Here is a 17363-nt window from a genome sequence, read left to right as displayed (position 1 = left end):
AACCAAGACGCACTGCTTCTTAACACAGCGCACATCCAACCTGGAAGCCAGCCGTACACCAATGTGTCTGAGGAAACACTGTGCACCTGGAAACCTTGGTTAGCGCGCACTGCGCCCGGCCCGCCACAGGAGTCGCTGGTGCGCAATGAGACAAGGATATTCCGACCGGCCAAACCCTCCCTAACCCGGACGACGCTAGGCCAATTGTGCGTCGCCCCACGGACCTCCCGGTTGCGGCCGGTTACAACAGAGCCAGGGCGCGAACCCAGATTCTCTGGTGGCACAGCTGGCGCTGCAGTACAGCGCCCTTAACCAATGCACCACCCGGGAGGCGAGAATCATACTTAGGTAGCCTTTTTCCACCTGTATTTGGTGGGTGTTCGTTTTCTGTTTTCTGTTGTGTGTCTGCACCAGCCAGAACTGTTTTCGGTCGTTTCTCTTTGTTATTTTGTTATTTCTGTGTTCATTTAATAAATATGGACACATACCACGCTGCACCTTGGTCCTCACCTTCTTCCACCGACGACGACCGTTACAGAATCACCCACCACCAAAGGACCAAGGACATGGGAGGAGATTCTGGACGGCAAGGGACCCTGGGCACAGGCTGGCGGTGGTATGAGGAAGCAGCACGGCAGCGCGATTGGAAGCCCGAGAGGCAGCCCCAAAAATGTATTCGGGGGGTACACAGTGACTTGTAGTAAAACCACTACAGACTCCATTGATACCAATTCTGACTGACCCCCAGGCATTGAACTGAAAACTGCCTGACTATGTCAGACTCATTCTGAACAAGTTATAGTCTACCAGAATACTTGGTTTTCTTCCCTTGACATGTGCGCTTGTGTAAGCATAAACACACATGTACAGTACAACGGAACATCCAATTAGGATTTATGCTAGGATCACTTAATAAGGGTCAGAGCAAAACGCTAGCCTGGGTGAAATTGAAAACATACCTTTAAAATGAGAAAATTGTCTTCCCTGTAAAGTTGAACTAAGTCAGTAGCCACGCCCAAGTGAATAGACATTGGTTGGAAATGATGAACCAACCCCTTTTCTACATTTCTATAAAAGCCCCCGTGACCAAAAGTCACTGTTGAAAAGGGCTCATTTCAACTACGCAGGCCAGGAAACGTGAGAGCTTGCTACAGGTATGAACTCTGAACTATTGATGACCTAAATAAGTGCATACTAAACTAGCATATAACAGACTGCAGCTGAACATATGCACAAATCTAGTATGAGAACACTGACTGACGAGGACAAATCTCCGGAGTGAGATGAACCTCTTAGACCACGTGAACCTCTCACACGACAACCCGGATAATTCCACAAAGAACATGGCGACATAGACTGGGCAAACCAGAGTCTCACATCACCAACTCAACTATCGGAGCCAGTGTCACGTAAATACAATGCATTACTTTTCCGAATGAATGATCGTTAGTGGCATATGTATAGCTTCCCAGGTCCGATAGAGACCAATGCTCCTTAGCCTTCCTTCCAAACCCCCCTTCTCTTCTCTCTGAATTGACCTTGTTATGACCACATTGTCTTGTTTAGTCCACTAGGGATGTTGTTTTACTGTATAATGTGATTATGTATTGTATATTCTGTAATTGTTAATTAGTTAGTAAGTAAATAATTGAGCCAATTGGTGTATGGATAATTTATAGTAAAGGCTGGGTTCGTGCAGATAGCCAAGAATTTTACGACATTTGGAATGAGACTGACGTGAGGTAAAGAATTCATTAATAGAAGACTAATTGAACAGATATTAAAATATCTGATGAGTTTTATTCAGAAAATTATAACTTTGTAATCTGAACATTTTCCGTGGTGCCCTGACTTCCTAGTTATTTAAATTTACATGATTAGTTTAATCACGTAATAATAATTACAGAGAATTGATTTGATAAAATAACAGTCTTCACATTTAATGACAAGCCAGAGACACGACACCACACACCCACATGTATTCCCACACACACATACACACACACATAGCCTATTGTAAGGGATGCATGGTTTTCTGTATAATATAAATACATTTTATATAACATAATATACATTTCTCTAAGTTTCACCATCATTGTACAGCCCTACTTATTTTGTTGCTTTGGCAAAGTCATTTCTGAAAATGATTATTTATTTCATTAGATATTCATTTACATCAACCCTTTAGGTCAATCCTGTTACGTGAACTGAGCCCTCATTTTAATATGGTGAAACTATTCCTTTTTAAAGACTTTTTTCAGAAGAAGCATTGAATATCTACACTCTAACAAAAAAAGGGTTCCAAAATGGTTCTCCGGCTGTCCCCATAGGAGAACCCTTTTTCGTTCCAGGTAAAACCCTTTTTTCATTTCAGGTAGAACCCTTTTGGGTACACAATACCCCATAATGACAAGGTGAAGACATGTTTTCTGACATTTTTACAAATTCAATGAAAATGAAATAAGGAAATATCTCATTTACATAAGTATTCACACTCCTGACTCAATATATGTTAGAATCATGTTTGGCAGTGATTACAGCTGTGAGTCTTTCTGGGTAAGTTTTTAAGGTGCCCTTCTTTGCGATGCATTGGAAAACCTCCCTGGTCTTTGTGGTTGAATCTGTGTTTGAAATTCACAGCTTGACTAAGAGAAATTACGAATAATTGGGTAACACTTGACACCCAATGGTCCTAACCATGATATAATATGTCATAACAGCTGACAAAACGTGTCATAACCTGTTATAACCCACAAAACCTATCACACAAGGCAAAACATTCCATTACACCATAGCCTACGTGTCAACAGTACACCTATGTTATTCATATATTTTTTAAATGTACCATATTAAATTATCATTGTAATTGTGCACACACTGATGTCAGACATGCACCTTCCCCAATGCTCTGTCTGTTGATGACTGGGATGAATGCAGAAGCAGATTTCAGGAACAGGACAATTCACCCTCTATTTATAAGTGCATGTACATGATAGGCCTTTCTGGCTTATATGAATATATGGTCATAATTATTATCATGTTTCATGCATGATTGTATGTGTCCCATCATATTCATTGGCCCTCATCATAATATTACAAATATTCAATCACACTGTTGCATGCTTGTATCGGATGAAAATCCACTCCAACTTGCTGAGGATGACAGAATTAGGGTATGAGCAATTCTAACCTAATTAATCTGGCTTCATAATGACATGTTTAAGAGGCTAGAACCATGAGCTGATCCTTGCAATCATAGTCTAGTAATAAATAGTTAAGTCAGTTTAAAGCAGAGGTATCAGTGTGTGTATCTAAAAGAATACAATGTCTGTAATTCATTTTTACCAATAAGCCACATCAACAGTTAATAAGTATCGCTCTGAAATATGAGGACTGCAGTCATGTATCAATTTAAAATGAAAAAAACATGTATTACAATAAATCCAATAAGATGCAATTATCTAAAAGAAGAAACCGTATAAGTCATCTAGGTAAAAGGTCAAAAAGTCTAAGATAACAACAATACAGCATGTATAGCCATACGCAGGTATAGCTAGGAGCTTGGAAAATACAATAATTACATTTGAACATGGCAAAACATTCTCCTTTAAACCATCCCGGACGAAACTCAAATTACAATATCCTCAACATTAAATTAGCATCACTCTGGTGGCCGAAACAAAAGAAGGAAAACATCGCAACTCTCTTCTAACCAAATCACCTTGCAATATTATGGGAACAACCAGCCATCAGACCGGCGATCAAATTAGGACAACGTCTCTGAAAAGGAAAAACCATAAAACATGCAATAGGCCTACAGAGAGTCATATCAACATGTTCAGCTCTTTATATTAACTTTAGAAAGAAATCAGACATAAAAATACATTGAGAACGTCAACTCAGTTTTATTACATTTCACGCCTCAAGTGCACTAGGAACTTTGGTGCGCCACAGGGAAGTCTCGCTCCTAGGGAGGGTGCAGGTGAACCGCACACTGTGCTTTGATGCCAGCAAATTGCCGATGTTGCCTTCATCACAGTCTTTATGCTCTCTCCACATTTAATATTCAAAATTATACAGTAGTCTTAGGTCACACATATCCTTAACTTTTACTTTGTACGAGTCATAAGTTTCTCTAATGTCTGTAGGTTCACCGCCCAGTGAAGTATGTGCTGTGTAGGGATGTGTGAGTGCCTATCTGATCTTTCCTAATGGTTCTCTTCAGGTGGTGCCAGAACCATCGCTGGGCAGCTGGACTGGCATCCGCGGGCCACTCCAGAACACTGCGCCTGCAGAGCCGCCTGCGCAGGTGGAGGATGCGTGAGTGTTGCAAGACCTGGGGCTGCAGTAGCAGCAGCACCATGGAGTCCACCCCCTCCTCCACCAGCCGCTGCTGCACCAGCAGGGCAGCCATTTTGACTACATCACGCAACAGGAAGCCGTCCGTCAGCACAAACACTGTCTTCCTGCTCTGCCGCACGCTATTGGACAGGTTATCCATGACAGGCATACCCAGTGTCCAATCACGCTCCTCCAGGCAGAGGGATCGTGTCCTCTCTCCACACTCCTCTAGCTCGACCCTTAGATGGTTTAATACCCAATCAGAAGCCAGCGGGTCTGCGGTGTCATACATGACAAAGGCGTCGTAGATAAAGTCTGTGGGCACTAAGCGACGGTGATGCTTCATCTTGGCCCCACAGTAGTCCAGAATATAGGAGAGATCCCAGTAGAACAGGTGTGCTGTGAGAGATACCAACAGAGTGAGAATGATGAGAAATGACGTGATGATGCAGAAGGTCATTGCGTTTTCATCGTTCACACACTCCTCTATGTCATAGCTCAACACAGACTTGCCCCACCTCTCCACGGGCATGTCGCATGTCACCTCAGTGGCCAGCAGAGGGAGCTCCACCTCATTGCTCCTCATCCACAGATGGAAGTCCAACAGGTCACAGGTGCAGTGGAGCGGGTTTCCCTGTAGGGACAGCTGCTGGAGGTGGTTCTCTGCTCCAGACTCAAACGTGGTCTGGTTGATGAGCTCCAACAGGTTGAAGCTGAGGTCCAGCACATACAGGCTCCTGGCGCCCCTGAGGAAACCAGGCGCTAGCTGGGAAATCCTGTTATGGCTCAGGTCCAGAAACTTTAGTGAACTGGTTAAAGCACAGGCCACCTGCCCCAGTTTGTTCTTACTCAAGTCCAGCTCCTCCAGATGCGGTAGTTGTGTGAGCCTCTCCCAGTCAAAGACCTTTAGTCGGTTTTTACTCAGAGACAGACGTCTCAGGGTCTTGGGGAAGTGTTTGTAGACCTCAGGCGGTACACGGTGGAGCTTGTTGTATGACAGATCCAGGGAAGTCAGGTTTTGGAGCGCTCTGAAAAGTTCATAGTTCTGGCATATTTTCCACATGATGTCTAGGCGGTTGCCTTGGAAGTCCAACTCCTGTAGGGAGCTGCTTGAGATGTTGTTATGAGTGAGGGTGCTGATCTCGTTCCAGCTCAGGTTCAAAACCTTCAGAGAGCTAAGGTTTTCCACGAATGCTAAGCTGTGGTTTAGCCCTGCCACCACAAAGTAATGATTATTATGACTCAGGTCCAACACCTCCAGTTCTGTTAGCTCACTGAATGCATGCTCATAGTGCAGGTAGATCTTATTCCGGGATAGATCCAAGTACTTAAGTTTGGGGAAATGTACAAACTCACTGCCGTTGAACATGTCTCCAATGGAGTTAGATGACAGGTTGAGACAAACTGTCTTGTCCAGGCCTTGCAGCATATCAGGGTTTATGTGGAAGATGTTGTTTCTGCTAAGGTCAAGCACTGGACCGTACGCAATACACTTTGGCTTAATGGTAGGCAGATGTTGACGATAGAGTCGATCCTTGTGTACGTAAGGCCCAAACCTGTCTCTATTCAGCTCATAGCCACAGCTACACCCACATGTTGACAAAACATCTTCTTTCTTAGACAGGAAAGCAAATTTGTTCTCAGAGAGGCCAACACTGGACAAGTTGTGGAACATGCCAAACAATGAGAGGTTTGTCTGATGGATAAAGTTAGTTCCCAGATTGAGCACAGACAGGTGAGATAAATTGTAAAGTGGGTTCAAGTCATTTTTGTGAAGAGTTGAAAAAACATAGTTTTCTAGGTGTAATGTCTTCAGAGATGTCAGGTTGGAAAAGTTCCTAGAGAGCTTCAAGTTGTGGGAATATGAAGATTGTCCAGGGTGATTGTAAGACAAGTCCATCACCTCTATGCCGGGTAACACAGAGAGGAAGTCCCCATTGGCTATCTCACCAGCTAGACGGTTGAATGAAAGGTACAGGTAGCGCAAGTTGGTGAGGTTCTCAAACCAGGAGGACTGTAGGTGATCTAGAGAGTTTCCGGATAGTCTCAGCTCCTGCAGCTTGGATAGCTTCCTGAAGGCATATGGGTGTATCTGTAGTGCCCCATTGGGTGTATTACAGGGCGAGCAGAAAAACGGGGTGTTAGAACACACAGGGCAGTTACCTGACAGGCCCAGAAGCCTCAGGCTAGTGAGGCCACTAAGATCATGCTGGTGAATGTGGGTGATAGTGTTCTGTTTGAGTTTGAGCTGCTGGAGGGATGGGGGGAGGAACTGGGGGACACCTATCAATCTGTTGTTTGACAGCGATAAACTAGCAAGGTTGGTGAGGTGGGAGAAAGTTCTGTTTTCGATGACTAGTCCATTACAGACACTCTCGTAGTCGCAATTTCCAATTAAGTGGATTGTTTCTAAGAGTCTGACATGCATGAAGTCGTTTGGCCTGATGGTTTTGATGCAGTTGAACTTCAGGCTCAAAAACCGCAGCTTGGACGGAAGGGCACTTGGCACTGCAGAAAGACCATTACTATCGAGGAGCAGTTCCTTGAGCTGATCCAGCATGGAGAATGTTTGGTTCTCTATTGTCAGAGGATGTTTCTGGGGGTGGAAGTTATTGCTAAGGTCTAGCCGAGTCAGGTTTCGGAGGTTCCTGAACGAGGTGCCGGAGAGTTTCTTGATCCTGTTGGAGGAAAGGTCGAGCCGTGTGGCATTCCGGCTGATATCCTGGGGTACCTGGAGTAGCTTCCTGTCCGAGCAGTCAAAGGACTCTGATTGGTTGAGAGAGATGACATCGCAGGGTAGTTTCCTCTGAGCCCAGGTTCTCCCAGAGCAGGAGAGGGAGAGACACAGCAACACCAGGATGAACAGCAGTCTCTGAAAGGTAGGGGAAAGAGGCAACCTGTGGGAAGAGGATATCATATGAATATTGATTGAAAATACCTGATTCCAAAAGTAGTCTCAGTTCTCTGCAAGAGGGGAGTGAGAGGTAAGACAAAATTATATATAAGATGACAATGGCACAGATAGTATTGCTATATTTGTTGAGTGCTTCAGCTTAGGTTATCAACTTTTTAAAAATTGGATTGTGAGTAGGCTACAGTGGAGGCTGCTGAGGGCAGGACAGCTCATAATAATTGCTGGAATTGAGTATAATGGCTAGAATTGAGTGAATGGAATGGTATCAAACACATTAAAACCATGTGTTGATGCCAATCCATTTACTCCATTCCAGACGTTATTATGAGTCGTCATCTCCTCAGCAGCCTCCACTGGTAGGCTACCTGTCTCTCTCTGCGGCTTACTGAGAGGGGGAGATGAACAATGGGACATTTGTATCATTAATTGTATAGTGCTTTGTAAGTATGTAACATGTTGAAACCGTTGACGTGTTGAACGATAGTGTGCTTTTGGTATAAAAGCTGTGTGTTATCGCTCATTTAGGGGATACCTTTGCTATTGTTCAGGCTGGCGTGCCCTGGGAGGACAAGGACATAAACGTAATCCAAATTCTACGGGAACATAATTGCTGTCTGCTTTCATTCTCCCTTGGCTCGCCTTCCTTATTATCTGATGGGTATATATTTATTGTGTGTCGGCCGGACATAATCAGAACTGAAATATATTGTGATACATGAAGTGATTATTGAGTATTTGTGCTGATGACGAAACTGAGATTATTCAACTATTTTGTGCTTCTGGTCAGCAGTGAACGTTTGAAACACTAGCCGCTGAAGATTGTGTGAATGATGAACATACAAACTCTTTTCCTGAAAATGAAATGTATTTTGTATCTGATATCTGGCTGGTCATTCCCATATTCCACTTCCTGACGCAAAGAACCTGTGAGTTATTAGTCCCGAGGACTTCTGCTCTCGTAAAAAAAATATATATATAAATAAAATCAAGTTTGTGTAGTAGCCCTACAGTGAGGGGAAAACATTTATCATTATCTTACTTCTGCTTTCCTGAACATAATCTTTTAAGGTAGCTTTTAGTTCAAGATTTAACTAATTGAATTTGCCATATATATTTTACTTATTAATTTATACATCTGTAAATAATGCATAGATATGCTTAAAAAGTTTAAGCATATACAAAAACGATACTGTGAAGTGCCCTATAAGGAAATATTTAACTTGATGGTTCATGTGTGCCATGTCATAGGGAGAGCATTTGGGCTGTCCATCCATTGTTGAATGATGTTGGGATGTATCAACACAATATTTCAGTTTTCCTCATATCCTAAGCCCATCGTAGGAATGTACTGGTCATAGGGAACCATAAAACTCTTCAATTAAATTAAAGGTACTTTTAAAAGTGAGCCAAAATATGAAGATTCTCTCATTCAGACATCCAATTAATTTCTGATACACAAATGTCTTGGTACTTACCAGTGTTCCTTCATTGTGCTCCCAGAGAGATGTCAGACAGTAGGGGTGGATGAGCCAACTCTTTTTTTTGTGTACATCACACAGGAAGTCATCTGGAGCCTTGCTGGTTGAACTTCCACATCGAGAGTGTATTCTGAGTATTTTGTATGAGTATTCTGAATGCTCTATGAATTCTGACCTTTTTACATAGATGTTGAAACTTCCTCTAAGTGGTATGTGGGTTCTGGGGTCAAGGTTGTGCAAAGCATCCCATCAGGCCCCAGCCACACAGAAATGGATTAAATGCTCAAGGAATGCTCTACGAATCTGTTTAATCCATCAAAATGTTAACTCTCTGTTGTCCGTCAACGTATGACCCCATAGAAAAACCATTGTCTCTATCCGTTTTTCTCTGTGTGCCCGGGACCTCTCTGTACAATGTACTCCCACCCCCTTTAGAACTATCTTTGTTCCTCTATTTAGAAAAGCGGAATGATCCTTGGATGATCTCACCCCAACCCAACCCCGTGATTGTGCATGTAATTTGTCCACCTCAGAGGAAAAAGAGGCTACAGATTGTCTCTATAGTAAGAACAGTTTTAGAATTGTGATAGGTGCCTTTCTTTGGTTTGAAATACGTAGCTTGCTTTTTGAGGTTGATGGAGAGTGATTAGGGGTTGAAACTAAAGCCTACCCTGTAACTCCTCTGGACCAGGGTTGTAGACCACAATACATGGCTCCAGGTTTGGGTAGGTTACGTTCTAAGTGTTATTTACTAGTTACCAGTGAAATTGTAATCAGTAACGTAACTTTTGGAATACCACAACTCAGTAACGTAATCTGATTACTTTCAGTTACTTTTGGATTACTTTCCCTTTAAGACATATTAAAAGACAAAAGGATCCATCAAACTAATTTGGTGTGCCGTAGTGGTCTCTGACTTTTAGTCAGACCCTCAGGTGGAACAAACTTGAGCCTTTTTTCAAGGCTGATTTGAATGTCAGTGAGAACAGAATGGTGTCAATGTATCTTTTTCACAAACAACCTTTCTGAAAAAAAATTGTAAAAGTAATTTTGTTTTTAAAATGATGTTTAATCTGATTACACCATCCAACTCAATGCTTACTTGCAGGTTCCTTCTCGACAATGCAACCGATAAGACATAAAAGATAATACAGTACAAACATAAAGTAAATGGCTCAGTAGCACCTTTTTTCCTGAGGGTGTACTATCTTGAACCTAAAAGGGTTCTTCAAAGACGCTTGGACCTTCTTTTTTGATATTTTCAGTGGTATTGTTAACAAACACGCCCCCATAAACAAAATGAGAATTAAAAACAGGTTCATCCCCTGGTTCAACCGTGATCTTGCAGAGTTACTCCACCTCAAGAATTGCGTTTGGCGAAAGGCTCGACACACGCATACTCAAGCTGACTGGCTATCGTTCAGGTAAATGAGAAATAAGTGCACTCAGGCTCTCCGGAAGGCCAAAGTTAGTTACTTTAAGGAGCAGTTCTCTCTCTGTGGGTCTAACCCCAAGAAGTTCTGGAAAATGGTTAAAGACCTGGAGAATAAACCCTCCTCCTCACAGCTGCCCATGTCCCTAAATGTTGATGTGGTTGTTACTGACAAGAAGCACATAGCTGAGCTCTTTAATCACCACTTCACTAAGTCAGGATTCCTATTTGACTCAGCCATACCACCTTGCCCGTCCAAAGTTTCCTCATCTCCCACCCCTTCTAATGCTCCTCCCCCTTTTCCCCCTGCATCATTACCCTTTGTTCTTTAAGGTTGCTGCTCCTATCATCGCCAAGCCTCTCCAACCTTTTTAACCTGTCTCTCCTTTCTGTGGAGGTTCCCATTGCTTGGAAGGCAGCCACAGTTGGTTCTTTATTTAGAGGGGGAGATCAAGCTGATCCTAAATGTTATAGGCCTATTTCTATTTTGCCCTGCTTATCAAAAGTGTTGGAAAAACTTGTCAATAATCAACTGACTGGCTTTCTTGACGTCTATAGTATTGTCTTGGGTATGCAACCTGGTTTCCACTCGGGTTATGACTGTGTCACTGCAACCTTAAAGGTCCTCAATGATGTCACCATTGCCCTTGATTCTAAACAATATTGTGCTGCTATTTCTATTGACTTGGCCAAAGCTTTTGATACGGTAGACCGTTCCATTCTTGTGCGACGGTTAAGGAGTATTGGTGTCTCTGAGGGGTCTTTGGTCTGGTTTGCTAACTACCTCTCTCAAAGAGTGTAGTGTATAAAGTCTGAAAATCTGCTGTCTCAGCCACTGCCTGTCACCAAGGGAGTACCCCCAAGGCTCCATCCTAGATCCCACACTCTTCTCAATTTGGATCAACAACATAGCTAAGGCAGTAGGAAGCTCTCTCATCCATTTAAATGCAGATGATACAGTCTTATATCAGCTGGCCCCTCCCCGGATTTTGTGTTAAATGATCTACAACAAAGCTTTCTTAATCTTGATACTAGCCATCCAGGATCGTGAATACAGCCTCAAGCTCATTACCATAACATATTATTATTATATATTTTAACACAACGTTAACTATTCATGAAAATCGCAAATGAAATTAAATAAATATGCTAGCTCTCAAGCTTAGCCTTTTGTTAACAACACTGTCATCTCAGATTTTCAAAATATGCTTTTCAACCATCGCAAAACAAGCATTTGTGTAACAGTATTGATAGCTAGCGTAGCATTTAGCATAGCATTCAGCGGGCAACATTTTCACAAAAACAAGAAAATCATTCAAATAAAATCATTTACCTTTGAAGAACTTTGGATGTTTTCAATGAGGAGACACTCAGTTAGATAGCAAATGTTCAGTTTTTCCAAAAAGATTCTTCGTGTAGGAGAAATCTCTCCGTTTTGTTCATCACGTCATCAAAACGCCAAACTTTTTTCCAAATGAACTCCATAATATCGACTGAAACATGGCAAACGTTGTTTAGAATCAATCCTCAAGGTGTTTTTCACATATCTCTTCGATGATATATCGTTCGTGGAAGTCTGCTTTCTCCTCTGAATCACATGGAAGAATGCTTGCAGCTGAAGATTACGCACCAATTTCGACAAAGGACACCGGGCGGACACCTGGTAAATGTAGTCTCTTATGGCCAATCTTCCAATGATATGCCTACAAATACGTCACAATGCTGCAGACACCTTGGGGAAACGGCAGAAAGTGTAGGCTCGTTCAGGGCGCATTCACAGCCATATAAGGAGACAATGGAAAACAGCGCCTCAAAAAGTTTGCTCACTTCCTGTTTGAAGTTTCATCTTGGTTTCACCTGTAGCATCAGTTCTGTGGCACTCACAGATAATATCTTTGCAGTTTTGGAAATGTCAAAGTGTTTTCTTTCCAAAGCTGTCAATTATATGCATAGTCAAGCATCTTTTCGTGACAAAATATCTTGTTTAAAACGGGAACATTTTTTTATCCAAAAATGAAATACTGCCCCTAGAGTCTCAATGTCCAACAAGCTGTCTCTACCCCTAACCTTGTTTTGAACATCTCCAAAACAAAGGTCATGTGGTTTGGTAAGAAGAATGCCCCTCCTCCCACAGGTGTTATTACCTCCTCTGAGGGTTTAGAGCTTGAGGTTGTCACCTCATACAAGTACTGGAGTACGGCTAGACGGTACACTGTCCTTCTCTCAGCACATATCGAAGCTGCAGGCTAAAGTTACATCTAGACATGGTTTCCTCTATCGTAATCGCTCCTCTTTCACCCCAGCTGCCAAACTAACGCTGATTCAGATGACCATCCTAACCATGCTACGGAGACATAATTTATAGATCGGCAGGTAAGGGTGCTCTCGAGTGGCTAGATGTTCTTTACCATTCTGCCATCAGATTTGCCACCAATGCTCCTTATAGGACACATCACTGCACTCTATACTCCTCTGTAAACTGGTCATCTCTGTATACCCATCGCAAGACCCACTGGTTGATGCTTATTTATAAAACCCTCTTAGGCCTCACTCCCCCCTACCTGAGATATCTATTTCAACCCTCATCCTCCACATACAACACCCGTTCTGCCATTCACATTCTGTTAAAGGTCCCCAAAGCACACACATCCCTGGGTCGCTCCTCTTTTCAGTTCACTGCAGCTAGCGACTGGAACGAGCTGCAACAAACACTCAAACTGGACAGTTTTATCTCACTCTTCATTCAAAGACTCAATCATTGAAACTCTTACTGACAGTTGTGGCTGCTTTTGATGATGTATTGTTGCGGCGTAGTGTGTTACTGATGGTAGGCTTTGTTACTTTGGTCCCAGCTCTCTGCAGGTCATTCACTAGGTCCCCCCGTGTGGTTCTGGGATCTTTGCTCACCGTTCTTGTGATCATTTTGACCCCACGGGGTGAGATCTTGCGTGGAGCCCCAGATCGAGGGATATTATCAGTGGTCTTGTATGTCTTCCATTTCCTAATAATTGCTCCCACAGTTGATTTCTTCAAACCAAGCTGCTTACCTATTGCAGATTCAGTCTTCCCAGCCTGGTGCAGGTCTACAATTTTGTTTCTGGTGTCCTTTGACAGCTCTTTGGTCTTGGCCATAGTGGAGTTTGGAATGTGACTGTTTGAGGTTGTGGACAGGTGTCTTTTATACTGATAACAAGTTCAAACAGGTGCCATTAATACAGGTAGCGAGTGGAGGACAGAGGAGCCTCTTAAAGAAGAAGTTATAGGTCTGTGAGAGCCAGAAATCTTGCTTGTTTGTAGGTGACCAAATACTTATTTTCCACCATAATTTGAAAATGAATTAATTAAAAATCCTACAATGTGATTTTCTGGATTTCTTTTCTCATTTTCTCTGTCATAGTTGAAGTGTACCTATGATGAAAATTACAGGCCTCTCTCATCTTTTTAAGTGGGAAAACTTGCACAATTGGTGGCTGACTAAATACTTTTTGGCCCCACTGTATATAAGTAAGTTGAAAACATTGTATGTTAAAAGCACTATGTGTGTGTGTATACTTCCACAGTCTTTTTTGGGGGGGAGGGTAAGATGTCCAAATAAAAATGTCTAGTTGAATGAACATATGAGACAATTTGATCAAGCTAATTTGACCAACTAATAATGTTAAAGTCCCAGTGCAGTCAAAAATGTGATTTGTGAACTAAAAAAAGTCTGTGGAACCACTATGTTTTGGTATTGGTTTCATTAGTCCACTGTTGACACAGTCCCAGAATGTTTTGCATGTCAGCAGTCAAGTTGTCAAGATATTGGGCTTTTAAGAAGAGTGTCTCCAGGCACATCATCATGATGACCAACCAATTCTTTATTTTTTTATTTAATCTTTATTTAACCACGTAGGCTAGTTGAGAAGAAGTTCTCATTTACAACTGCGACCTGGCCAATATAAAGCAAAGCAGAGTGACACAAACAACAACACAGAGTTACACATGGAATAAACCAACATACAGTCAATAATACAATAGAAAAAGTCTATATACAGTGTGTGCAAATGAGGTAGGATAAGGGAGGTAAGGCAATGAAAAGGGTCACGAAAAGTTGAGTCAATGACAGCGGTCAAACCAAGATGAACCAACCAATGACAGGGGTCAAACCAAGATGAACCAACCAATGACAGGGGTCAAACCAATATGAACCAACCAATGACAGGGGTCAAACCAATATGAACCAACCAATGACAGGGGTCAAACCAAGATGAACCAACCAATGACAGGGGTCAAACCAGGAGCCAATCAAACAACAAGAGAAGCCGTGTGTGCGTTTGTGCGCGTGCGCGTGTGCGTGTTTTCTGGATAGCTCCTGGGCTGCATTGGTCTCCGAACCCTCCCTCTGCCTACACAGATAGAGACAGCCATGCCTTGGCATGTAGCCTAAATATCATCACCCCCAAGACATGCTAACCTCACACCATTACAACAACACTGGAGGGTATGATATTTGTGCGTCTGTTACTTTGTCACTAATAATTATTCACGATTTATTCAGGACTATCCGTAATCAGGGTAGCATCCACATATTATATTCTTATTTACAATAAAACTGACTCCAAAATGACACAATACATTAGTTACAATTATTTTTTATTGGGCAAAAAATTATCTGAAACACAACCAAAACAAACAGCCAAGGCATCTGACAAATTTGTAGAGTCACAAGCTTGACGTAGCCATTGCATGTTAAGAATATGGGACCAAATATTACACTTTTGAGTTTAACTACCTTAATAAACATATAGGTGAATTTGTCCCAATACTTTTGGTCCCCTAAAATGGGGGTGACTATGTACAAAACGTGCTGTAATGTCTTAATGGTTCACCCGATATGGATGAAAATACCCTCAAATTAAAGCTGAGAGTCTGCACTTTAACATTGTATCATTTCAAATCCAAAGTGTTGGAGTACAGCGCCAAGACAAAAACAAAGAATGTCTCACTGTCCCAATACTTTTGGAGCTGACTGTATTTCGGAAATGGATACAGTCGATTTGGCCACATAAACACAACCAGACTTGACAAATCAAGCTGAATGTCACACACAAGGCAAAGGAAATAGAAAATAGTGCCAAATAGTCTGGCTGTGATTGTTACTCTGTGCATTCTAAGAGCACTCTTTTTTTCAGAGCTTTTCCAAAACAAAGGAGACTTTTTTTATCATGGACTTCTACGACTCCATCCCCCACACAACAAAACACATACATTCTCCTCTTATTTACACAATCACTATGTATTAAACTGTCTGATCTAGGACCTGTCCTTTGGGCACCAATTCTCACAGTTAACTCTCAGTATACACTTCTACTACCCCTCCCATAACCCAGGGATTGTGTTCCTCTTCTTTAATGAAATATCATCTGTCTTTTCACTGTGTTAAGACTGTACTGTAACCTGTAGTCAACATTGTCTGGTCAGGCTGCTGGTATAGCCTACAGCTGTCATAGCTGGAAAACACACACGCACACACATGCACACACAAATAGGTGAATCATATGACCATTAAGTCAAAGGTAACTTCCTCTGATGATGCTGGTGCTATTTTACATCAGCATATTATTATCCATTGATGAGGAATATTACAGCTATGACATGTAGCATATCTATAATATGTTGGAACGGGGTGTTACAACCCTTTACTAACCTAGTCTACATGATGTCTACAGGCTACATGCTGCAAAGACATTTACTCCATCGGGGATAATAACGATAGACTACTATAGTGCAGTCTAGTCTCTCTCTATTTCATTGCTCCCATTTCTTACCTGCAGATCAGTTTTATTCAGCTGTGGCTGTGTCTCCCCTTCATCGCTGTCACTACCGTCTAGCTGCAAGGTTCCGCAACCAGCCTCTCCAGGCACACCAACCCCAGTGAAGAGCTCTTATGGTGGGACTGTACCAACGTGGGCTTCAGGCTGCCCGAACCGCCATCGACTCTCTGTGTGTCGGGCTGATTCATCTTTTAGCCGTCCTGTATGTGGCATAGAGGTCTGGAGCTGTGGTCCTCTTTGCCACAGAGGAGCAGCTCCTGCAAGTCCAAGATGAGGAGGTCGGGCTGTGAGGAGGAGATCATCGGGCCCAAGGGGTGCTTTTTCTTCTTCCGAAACATCAACACCGATTCCTCTCCTTTTTCTCGTCTGGGTTTTTAGCGCTGAGTTGAGGGCTTAAGATGGGTTTGGCTTTCGCTTGAAATTGTTTCCACATTATATTTTGGTGGGACGTGGAGGCTTCATCGTTGTTCTTTTCTCTTCTCTCCATTCCCCATCCCCCCATGCTCTCTCTCTCTCTGTGTAGCGTGCTGCTGCTGCTATCGTGGGGGCAGCAAACCTGATGAACTTCCACACCTGATGAACGTGCTTCCTTTGAAGTCCGACTCCCTAAACTCTTGTTAGATGTTTTCTGTATTGTTGACCATTGGATTGAGTGAATATATTGCTTTATACAAAAGTAGGCTCCTGTGTAGTGAACGAATGGCACTCACTTTGCAAAGGGGGTTTTCATTTTGACCAGATGATCCAAAACAAGTCGATCCAACAGGTGGCCAATAGATTGCTGCCTGTACCTGTGTTGTGCCGAACACGCCCCCCACCCCCTTCGCTTGAAGGTGCATGCACTCAATTCTTAATTTCTGCTACTTGCTTGCTAGTTGAGATTTCTGATCACGTTTTATGTTGGTTTGAGGGGAGGGGGAGGCACTAGTAATGTCTGCAGTTTTCGGTGTATTAGTTTATAAATAAATCTCTTTGCCATTTGGCAAAGTCCAGAGATAGAATGGCCTTGCCGAAATCCTTGTCTCGTCTTCCTCATACAAGAACGCAAAGCAGTCCTTAGGCACAGATCTCAAATCAGTTTACCATCACCAAATCCTAACCATAACCATTAGAGGGGGGAAATATAAAGATGACCTTAGATCAGTGTCTATGGTAAATTTCATCCAGAGGGGGTGTGACTGGGGATAAATAGCTTCACTTTCCAAAGTAGCTATGTGTTATGATGATGTAGTAGAGTATTTGACTGTAATCTACCAGCACTGAGCAAAACTGACCTATGATGAGTCTATTTGATGTGATTGCACACGGCACAGCCACATATCAGGGAGAAAACACACACGCACGAACGCACGCACAGACACACACACACACACACACACACACAC

General features: G+C 42.5%; 2 protein-coding genes across 5 annotated transcripts in view; one reads left to right on the top strand and one right to left on the bottom strand.

Annotated features, from left to right (window-relative positions):
- LOC127931811 (uncharacterized) overlaps nucleotides 1-17363 on the top strand; it is a 33963-nt gene that overhangs the window by 2805 nt on the left and 13795 nt on the right. For 2 of the 4 annotated variants that reach the window (XM_052525532.1, XM_052525531.1), the window contains one exon: nucleotides 15979-16972. The exons of 1 other annotated variant lie outside the window; for it this stretch is intronic. In XM_052525532.1, the coding sequence (XP_052381492.1) occupies nucleotides 15979-16035 (57 nt within the window). In that variant the 3' untranslated portion in view covers nucleotides 16036-16972. Of the gene's footprint in view, nucleotides 1-15978; nucleotides 16973-17363 lie in introns of those variants that run through there. One more of the 4 variants, XM_052525533.1, reaches the window with a different exon arrangement.
- On the bottom strand, nucleotides 690-15980 carry LOC118373126 (toll-like receptor 8). Its single transcript, XM_035759192.2, has 2 exons — nucleotides 8731-15980; nucleotides 690-7238 (listed from the first exon to the last, which is right to left on the bottom strand). The coding sequence occupies exons 1-2, from the start codon at nucleotides 8742-8744 to the stop codon at nucleotides 4151-4153; spliced, it is 3102 nt and encodes a 1033-aa protein (XP_035615085.1). The 5' UTR covers nucleotides 8745-15980; the 3' UTR covers nucleotides 690-4150.

Source organism: Oncorhynchus keta, chromosome 9, assembly GCF_023373465.1.
Source record: "Oncorhynchus keta strain PuntledgeMale-10-30-2019 chromosome 9, Oket_V2, whole genome shotgun sequence".
NCBI lineage: Eukaryota > Metazoa > Chordata > Actinopteri > Salmoniformes > Salmonidae > Oncorhynchus > Oncorhynchus keta.
This window is presented reverse-complemented; position numbering and strand designations above follow the sequence as displayed.